This window comes from Borostomias antarcticus (assembly GCF_949987555.1).
Source record: "Borostomias antarcticus genome assembly, chromosome: 12".
In the NCBI taxonomy this organism is placed as follows: domain Eukaryota; kingdom Metazoa; phylum Chordata; class Actinopteri; order Stomiiformes; family Stomiidae; genus Borostomias; species Borostomias antarcticus.
Window position 1 is genome coordinate 23,592,663 of NC_140245.1, and position 10,000 is coordinate 23,602,662.

At 47.0% G+C, this 10,000-nt stretch overlaps 1 protein-coding gene across 1 annotated transcript in view; it reads right to left on the reverse strand.

Annotated features, from left to right (window-relative positions):
- The window catches only part of gpc6a (glypican 6a), a gene marked incomplete at both ends in the record, with an annotated part of 128,691 nt that overhangs the window by 10,821 nt on the left and 107,870 nt on the right, over positions 1–10,000 (reverse strand). The window contains 2 exons of the mRNA XM_084446525.1: positions 5,455–5,484; positions 6,598–6,741. Coding sequence (XP_084302651.1) covers positions 5,455–5,484; positions 6,598–6,741 — 174 coding nt within the window. The remainder of the gene's footprint in view (positions 1–5,454; positions 5,485–6,597; positions 6,742–10,000) is intronic.

Sequence of the window (10,000 nt, forward strand, 5' to 3'; positions counted from 1 at the left end):
CCACGACAACTAATACTACTGTACTACTAGTACTACTACTACTACTACTACTACCACCACAACAACTTATACTATTACTAGTACTACTAATAGTAGTACTAATAGTAGTATTAGTACTACTGTATTAGTACTACTGTACCATCACTACTACCATCACTACTACTACCATTACTACAACTAATACTACCATTAGTACTACTGATAGTAGTACTAATAGTAGTATTAGTACTACTACATTAGTACTACTGTACCATCACTATTACTACCACTACACTACAAGCTGTTGATAATTCCTCAGAAAAGTTTTGAAAGAAGCGTACTAATCTAAACTTGCACATTTAATATTGGAAAGAAGACAGCTGAAATTGCTCACCACAAGCCATGGCATAAATATTTGGTTCTTAATCGTCTTGCAGATGCCTTCTTGGGAAAGCAGCTGTTTCACACCAGAGAAAGAAGTCTCCCTACTGTGAAAATAATTGCTTACATTAAAGGTGCGATGAATCCCTGATATCCTGCTACGCACCTGATAGGCGGAAGATACGATGGTCTATAATCAAACTCTATCACTCACAATCAACATGGTGGATGAACACAAAAGCCCAGTTACAGCGGAGGTCTTCCTAAAGCTGTATGAGACTCATGAAAGGACCTGAGCTGATGAAAGACGCGCGGTATTTATTATTCATCCCGAAAATCACAAAGTTGGAGAACAGAGGGGTCGACCCCACAGTGACTGACTCCATTAAGGCCCGGGATGACAGAGAGAGAGGGAGAGACAGAGAGAAAGAGAGGAAGAGAGATAGAGACAGAGAGAGAGGGAGAGAGAGAGAGAGAGACAGAGAGAGAGGCAGAGAGATAGAGACAGAGAGAGAGGGAGAGAGAGAGAGAGAGATCACAATAGAGAGAGAGAGAGAAGAGAGGAGAGAGAGAGACAGAGAGAGGGAGAGAGAGACAGAGAGAGAGGGAGAGAGATAGAGACAGAGAGAGAGGGAGAGAGGGAGATCACAACAGAGAGAGAGAGAGAGAGAGAGAGACAACAGTCAGGTTGTGCCCTACTGCATCCTTACCACTACTCTATTATTGTTCTTTCCCACACACACAAACATGAGTACCTGCTTTGCTCACATGATCAAAGCACTGCATGCCTAGTTCAATATCGCACCATACACGTACCAGAGTACCATACAAGTACCAGAGTACCATACAAGTACCAGAGTACCACAGTGGTATAAATCCTAGTCTTGGTGCGCCCAACGTGGGCGACATTTGTCTTCCCGTCGAGGCGCAAGTCATCTCATCTCATCTCATTGGGGGAATGATATCATAAAAGAGACATAAGGCCCATAAACACATCCCATTAAGACTCGACTAACTGATCCCGATCTAATGCAAGTGCAGATGGAGATTTCATACTCAGTTGATCTGCACATTGTCTCAGAATACGAGATGAGAGAGAGAGGCGCTGGCAGATGTCGGGAGACGTTTCGCATGTTGTTGCGATGCTAAGTCTGCCTGACCTCCCTGCTCCCGAAGACTAGACATCTTTCAATTAGGCCAAGAGGACATAATGCATGGGGCTCATCACCAGAGAGTTTCAAACCTCCTCCACTACAAACCCATGTCCCATAACATGTTGTGTGTATTAACGGTAATTATTCGTCGCAAGAAGAGTTGATGTGAGAGACATCCAAGCCTGAGGCTCGCCATGGAAGAGGAGTGATTACAAAACTGAATATCTGACGTTGGGCGAGACACGGTTCGCCCCGTCTCCCCGAGCAGTGGGGTCTCTCTACGGGCTATCGACGGTGATTCCAGGGGGGCGGCGCGTAGCTCGGGAGGTAGAGCGGCCGGCTGGGGATCGCGAGGTCCCCGGTTCGATCCCAGCTTCCGGAGTGTGCCGAAGTGTCCTTGAGCAAGAGACACTGAACCCCAAAATCGCTCAATTGTGGCACGGTGGCACGGTACCCCCTCACAGCAAGGTCTCCGGAACTTTCTGTGCGGAGTTTGTATGTTCTCCCCGTGTTCGCAAGGGTTTCCCCCGTAAAAAGAACCCAATATGAAAAACATGCAGAAGAACAGATCGCTAACGCTGTCTGTCCCTGGCGAAGACGGACAGGAGCACTTGGTTTGTCTTCAGGCGCGTCCCTGCATGCACGCTGCCTACTGTCTGCTCCCAGCTGCCCTTGGGGAAAGAACGACGGGATGGGTTAAGAGCAGGAGAGACGTTTCATTGGTGGATGCTCCAGCCATTTCGCGTGCGTGCGTTTCACTACACTGTGTGATATGAGATATATATCAAACGCACCTTATAGGACCCATCATTGCACACTGTATAGCCTAACTGGGTGGCCCTCACTCACTATGCCCAGGATGCAGCACTGGTTTATTTTATTGTATAAGGCCATTTTAGGCAAGCTCCCTCAGTACATATGTTCCAGTTTTGTACCAGTTTGTGACTCTTACAACCTCAGATCCAGTGCCTGGATACGGTTCCACGTACCTGCTGTGTGGACTGAGGCTGGGAAAAGGAGCCTTTTTTATTCTGGTCCTTGGTCTTGGAATGACCTTCAGTCAAGCCTCAAACTGATGGCACTTATTCCTTTAGCCAGCTTTAAACTGAAATGATCAGAAGTCCTACCAGAAGACCACCAGCTGCTCATGTAGTAATATACCTTAATTTCTTATTGTTCCTACGTGCTCTACCTTTTGTATATTTAATTGTGTTGTTCTCTGTATTTTATATGTCCTTGTTGTGTCTTTCAATGTGAGACTTTGCTGCCTTCTTGGCCAGGTCAGTATTGTAAAAGAGATTTTATCTCAATGCTTTTATCTGGTTAAATAAAGGTTAAATAAAAATACGTGTGTGTCTCACCGTGTGACAAATAAAAGATGTTTTGTTTTGTTTGTTCACACTCACTAGATAGAGTTCTTATTCAGTCCAGTCCAGTGGACCGAGCCGGCACCACCTTCACCTGCATACCGGGTCGATGGCGCCGGCGCCGGGAGAGTTATGGTCAAGACGGGCGCTACTATTCTTTCTCCTCCCTGCACACACCAACGTGGGAAGCTACTTTGCTGACATGATCAAAGCACTGTACGGCTAGTTCAATATCACACAGTACAAGTACCAGAGTACCACGGGGGGGGGGGGAGATAAATGATTGGACGAGATTGAAAGTTGCCGGGGGGAGCCGACTGATTGGAGGACACGCCGGGGATGCCCCGCCCCCCGGCAGAGAGCCACATGGAGTTCAGGAAGAGGACGCGGGTCCGGCTACACAGGATCCCCAGATAGCAAGCGGATCTGGGCCATATACAGGCCAGATCTGGCCCTTGTGGCTTAGTTCCGGCCCATATATGGCCCAGATCCGCTTGTTATCTGGGCACCGCCGAGCACGCCGGCCGGGATTCATGTGTGAATTTGCCGCCGGGAAAGATGGAGCGTGTGGCTAGAATGATAAGAAGCACTGCTCCCGCTCTCGAGATACCGAGGAGATGCGTGTAATCTACATATGATAATGATGGAGGGGAGGAGAGGGGGAGGAGAGGGGGAGGAGGAGAGATGGAGAGGAGACGAAAGGAGAGAGTTATAAGGATGCTTATCTAGCTTGTGACTCACTGTCCTCGAGACAGTGGGGGGGGGGGGGGGGGTCGGAGTTCAATTGATTGATGCATCTGATTCATTTACCCAGCTGCTATGAATAACAATGCAAGCCACATTATAGTTTGATCTGTTTTGGAGTGAAACGTTAAACAAAGAATGTCACCCAGATAGCAAGCGGATGTGTAATGATTCTGGGCCATATATGGGCCGGAACTAAACCACAAGGGCCAGATCTGGCCTGTATATGGCCCAGATCCGCTTGCTATCTGGGCATCGTTACAGGACGAGTGCGATACTGTAGACAGACGAACTGCTGTTTAATCACTTGGAGACCAAAGCCCGCGTCTCTCCCTAACCCTATGTATTAACGGTTGGAATCAGGGTATACGGCACATAACACAATAGCGCTACCTACCAAACCAACCTAACCAACCTGACCTCGTACACATCATCAAGTCAATGGTGTCACTGCAACAGCCAATGGGATACGACTTCACTCACGCTCCTAAAAATAATGACATTGTACAATAAGTGCTTTACTTCCTGGCTGCCAGCATGTTGTAAAATGCATCCTTAAAAAAAAAATCCCCAGCAGCCTGTCCGACCACAGTGGTTGTACCCAGATAGCAAGCGGATCTGGGCCATATACAGGCCAGATCTGGCCCTTGTGGCTTAGTTCCGGCCCATATATGGCCCAGAATCATTACACATCCGCTTGCTATCTGTGTGGTGAAAACATTAGCTGGAAACACCGGACAGCCTGACTTAGCTTCCAACACAATGCTCCACTTAATACCCGAGTGGTGTTTCAGCCCACCTGGTGCTCTGCGTAGTAATTGTGGCTTTAAAGTGGGTAAGAACAGAAGAGAAGTCTCAATGCTTGAGACCCATTAGGGCTGTAACCTAAACCATGCGATGGAATGTGGCGGTGGCTACCGGTGGTCACGACTGGCGGTCGTACGAGCCTACGTTTTGGATATTGAGACATCACGTAGAATGTTTTCAACCGGCGGTGCGTTGCCGCCCGCCGACCGCTTTTCGGGGGAAATGCAAAAAACGTCTCTGTGCCACCCCAGATAGCAAGCGGATCTGGGCCATATACAGGCCAGATCTGGCCCTTGTGGCTTAGTTACGGCTCATATATGGCCCAGAATCATTACACATCCGCTTGCTATCTGGGACTTGTTCGAAGGGCCACTCGGAATGGGGTCTGACCAGATGTGTGACCGGCAATGTGTGTGAGAAAGTTTGCAGGATGAGGTGAGATGTGGTCGTGTTGGGACCTCATTACGACGGATGGCGCTTCACATCACAAGAGGCTTAGAAGACAGCCACAAATAACACAGGTAAGATGGTTTAATCAGTGTGAAATGTAATAACGGGGATTATGGCAAACCAAGGTATTGAATATCCTCTGGGATCAACTAAAGTAGGCGCCATGATTCCATAATTCTCTCTCAACGACATCAGAAAAATGTAAAATCACACAGCCATACCGTAATTATAATAACAATCCCTCGGTAACCGAGATTTAATCACAGCGGCGACATCATAATGAGAAAAAACAATGAATGAACAAACAACAATAACAAAACGATGACAGGTGTAATACATTTTGAATAAACGCTGACCGAAATGCAAACAAGTGAAAGTCCTGCTCTGGCATGTCAATAACACAGACGATCTATACGTCTCAGTTTGAATAATGCTAAAAAATGAGCAGGGGGAGTGGGGAGTGGAGGGGGGGGGGGGATTGGGGGGAGGGAGGATGGAGAGCTGGCACTAGGGACGCTGAGACCTCCGTGAGACAGATGACTGAGGGAAGGAGAGAGGGATGAAAGGCTTACGCTGTGTTGCATTGTCCTCCACACTATCCTCTGGGAGCGGAGGAAAAACAGAGAAGAGACGGATTTAATAGATCAAATAGATAAAAAAGAAAAGAGAGAGAGAGGAAATAACGAGAGAAAGAGAACGAGAGAGCGACGAGAGAAAGAGAGAGAGAGAGACATTAAACATACACAGAGCGGAATGTGTTATACAGCATATGCATTTGTCAGGAATCCAATCTCTGGCAGAGTATCTGATAAATAGCAGTGCTGAGATATTCAATCCCCAGACCTCCTCTCTCTGGGCGAAGCACCTCTCACCCACCATCAAAATAGTCCCTTCCACATCTGAAACATCTCACCATCTAACAACCCTGCCTGCACTGTTGGCCAATGGGGTTGATATCACTCTAGCGAAATGAAAACATCGCTCCGCGACTGCTTTACATACTGATTGGGTTACAAGTGAGATCACATGGCTTTTACAGTATATGAAATACAGTGTGTGCTTGTTGACATGCATGATTCAGATCTGCAGAAGTGCATTGTGGGATGTGCTTAACTGCGGCCTGAGAATGTGCTTGACAGGGGAACATTAACAGCAAACACGGTCTTAAGGGCTTGCCTGGTTTAATAAAGGTTGAATAAAACCCTCCATCAAAGGTTTCTCTCAGAGATAGCTGTCGGACGGATGCTTTCAAACCCTTCATGAGCCGACATAAACGATTTGTCCTCCGACCCAAGGACAAGGGCCTACACCAAATCATCTGCCTTCATTAAAAGGGGAATTCGAGGCTGAATTTCATACAGCGGTGTTTATCCAGCTATTGAAACCACTCCTGTGTTACACTGCTATCTACCCAGAGCCCACAGCCCAGAAAGCAAGCGGATGTGTAATGATTCTGGGCCATATATGGGCCGGAACTAAGCCACAAGGGCCAGATCTGGCCTGTATATGACCCAGATCCGCTTGCTATCTGGGAGAGATATAAACCAGCTAAGACCCCACTTGAGATCTCTGTATATCACTCACAGCGTAGAAGACCCTTCGTTAAACTCCGCCCTGCAACCACGATTGCCCCATAGCGTAGACAATTTATTCAAAATCTTCAGGAAATAGTTTCATTTCGGGTCAGAATTCCGGGCTCTGCGGCCGGCCCTTACCAGTCTGTCCAGGCTGGTGCCGGCGGCGGTCGTGGGCCTCTCCTCTGGGCTGTAGGGTCGGAAGCGAGCGTTGAACACGTCCGAGATGCCGCGGGCAGACCTGCCCATTCCCGAAGGCTTCGGCTGACCGCATCCCTGGAAAACCTGGGAGAGAAATACCAATGACCAAATGACCACGGTGGAGCAGCGTAGGCTACGGTTACCACACTGAAGAGGTAGGCTACAATTACCCAGCCTGTGGAGGAGAGAGAGAGGAAGAGCCACAGGGCTCATTACACCACTGTGTCAGAGCTCCAAGGAGCAAGCGTCGCAGTATAATCAAGCTCTACAAAACACACGGTAAAACATGAAATATGTTTAAAGTCTAGAATTATGCAAAACGTCTAGGAAAGTTACAGGAAGTTACAAACGAGATAGAAAGAAAAAACAAACTAAAACAAATTGGTTCTAAATGCAGTGTGGAACTAGAGAGGGTGTTCGGACAGCACAGGGCTCCGCCCATTAATGCATTTTGTTGGTGTAATCAAGTTGAAATGGTTAAACTCACTTCTCAGTATAAATATAGCACACTTGCACCGTTGAAGAGTGAGCTTTTTGGTGGTGATAGTGGTTTTTATTAGAGGTGGTAATGTATGCGGCCCATCGCGTAATGATAACCCAGACAGCAATCCGATCAGGACCATATACAGGCCAGATCTGGCACTTGTGTCTTAGTTCCGGCCCATATATGGCCCAGATCCGCTTGCTATCTGGGAAAGACTTATCCACCTTTAACACTAAAGTAAGGGCAGACCTGGATTCTGTAGCGCATATTGAACTGAAAAAGGTTCCGGCCAACCATAAAGCTCCATGGAGAAATGAGGAAATTAATCAACGATAAAGAGAACCTTCAGAAGATCTGAGCGTACATGGAGACAGACCGAGCTGCAGATCCACCGTGATATTCTCAAAGAACATCTTTCTGCCTTTAATAAGGCAATAAGAAATTCAAAGGAAGCACTTCACAATTCTCAATTGATATCTATAAACCAAAATAATTCTAGGGTGCTCTTTTAAATGGTTGATAGCCTTATGATTCCTGACGTAAAACCAGCTGCTCTCTACCTGCTATTGTGAGGAATTAGGAGCATACTTTAAAGATGAGATAATGAATATTAGGAGGAATATCACGTCTCTCTTTGAACCTCTCTCACCATATGTGACCGCCACTGGAGGTTTGGTCCTGATGTCTGCAGTTTGTTTTTTGGGCTTTTTCTGTTTTCCTTTTTTTCATATTACAAAAATTGGGAGTTGCGAAGAATCCACTCAATATAACAAACATCAATTTTAGGATCACTCAATTTGTCATATTCAGTCGAGATCACTTTTGTCAAATTTGAACATTTATTATCATGCGGTATAAATACATAGCATATGAATTTTGGCGGTGTGCTCTGTCTGGGGGGGCCCCCTGCCTTCCACCGACGTGGAAAGCGCGTTAGCAGGGGGAGGCAATCTAGGTGTTCCCCCCCTCTGGGCCAGCTTGGCCCACAGAGCCAGAAAGGGGGAACGGCATCTAGCCCCCTGCCTCCATGACGATCAGAGTGGGCCGCGATCGGGAAGACGCTCGGAGGTAACTCAGCCCACTAAGACCGTCAAAGAGAGCCACAGGGGGACTGCTGTACATTATAGTCCCTGGCCCCCACGGGCCGACGCTTCGTGGGTTCCGAGGGAGATACAGCCTAGTGTCTCTGCCTCCATGGCGACCGGAGGGACCGCTGGATGGCCATTCGGAGATGTTTCGGCCCACGGTCACCACGGAGAGCCACAGAGACCAGCTAGTGTCTACTCTGGCTTCCACTAGCCGACGCATAGTGGAATACCAGAAGAATGCAGCAATACCCCCGGACAGAGAGCAACGATGACAACAGAGATGACATCGACAAACGCAGGAGGAGCAGGGGAGGAGGTGGGGCGAGCATGCAAATGCACAACCAGCAGTAATGGCAAGCGCGAACAATGTCATGTTTTGACAGCTTAAATACATGCGCTCTAGTGAGCTGAACCAATGCTATGACAGCTGACAGTCAGCTGGTGCTGGCGTCATGCGTGACTGATTAACCTCTGCCGACTACCCCGGCCGTGACGTTCGTGCCTCGCCTGAAGTTACGTCGGAGACTTCATTTTTGTCATCAAAATCCATGTCCTGTGAGAAGTCCTTTCAGTTCCTATGCCCCCAGCCTCTGGAACACCCTGCCAGAGAACCTAAGAGTGTCTGAAACTGTGGTAATTTTGAAGCGAGATCTTAAAACATACCTTTTTAACATTGCTTTTACCGCGTAGATTTACTTTTAATATCTTGGTGTTCTTAATTTGCACTTTTTATACGTTTTTATTCTACAGTATGTTACACTATGTTTTAATTTTAAACTTTTAAATTTAAACTTTTAAGCGAGATCTTAAGACATACCTATTTAATCTCGTCTACAATCATGTATCCTCTGTGTATATCCTTGGTGTATATCCTTGGTGTGTATCCTTGGTTGGTATCCTTGGTGTATATCCTTGGTGTGTATCCTTGGTGTATATCCTTGGTGTATATCCTTGGTGTGTATCCTTGGTGTGTATCCTTGGTGTATATCCTTGGTGTATATCCTTGGTGTATATCCTTGGTGTGTATCCTTGGTTTGTATCCTTTTATGCATTGTGTGTACAAGATGTGTGTTGCTTAGCAACTGGCCTTGATTAGTAGTGGGTGGATAGATTTTACTGTCCTCAAAGGGGATATCTGTTATAGTGGGTATGGAGGAGGTTATGACAGAGTGTTAGAGTGGGTATGGAGGGATGATGACAGAGTGTTAGAGTGGGTATGGAGGAGGTTATGACAGAGTGTTAGAGTGGGTATGGAGGGATGATGACAGAGTGTTAGAGTGGGTATGGAGGGATGATGACAGAGTGTTAGAGTGGGTATGGAGGAGGTTATAACAGAGTGTTATAGTGGGTATGGATGAGGTTATGACAGAGTGTTATAGTGGGTATGGAGGAGGTTATGACAGAGTGTTAGAGTGGGTATGGAGGAGGTTATGACAGAGTGTTAGAGTGGGTATGGAGGGATGATGACAGAGTGTTAGAGTAGGTATGGAGGGATGATGACAGAGTGTAAGAGTGGGTATGGAGGAGGTTATGACAGAGTGTTAGAGTGGGTATGGAGGGATGATGACAGAGTGTTAGAGTGGGTATGGAGGAGGTTATGACAGAGTGTTAGAGTGGGTATGGAGGGATGATGACAGAGTGTTAGAGTGGGTATTGAGGAGGTTATAACAGAGTGTTATAGTGGGTATGGATGAGGTTATGACAGAGTGTTATAGTGGGTATGGATGAGGTTATGACAGAGTGTTAGAGTGGGTATGGAGGGATGATGACA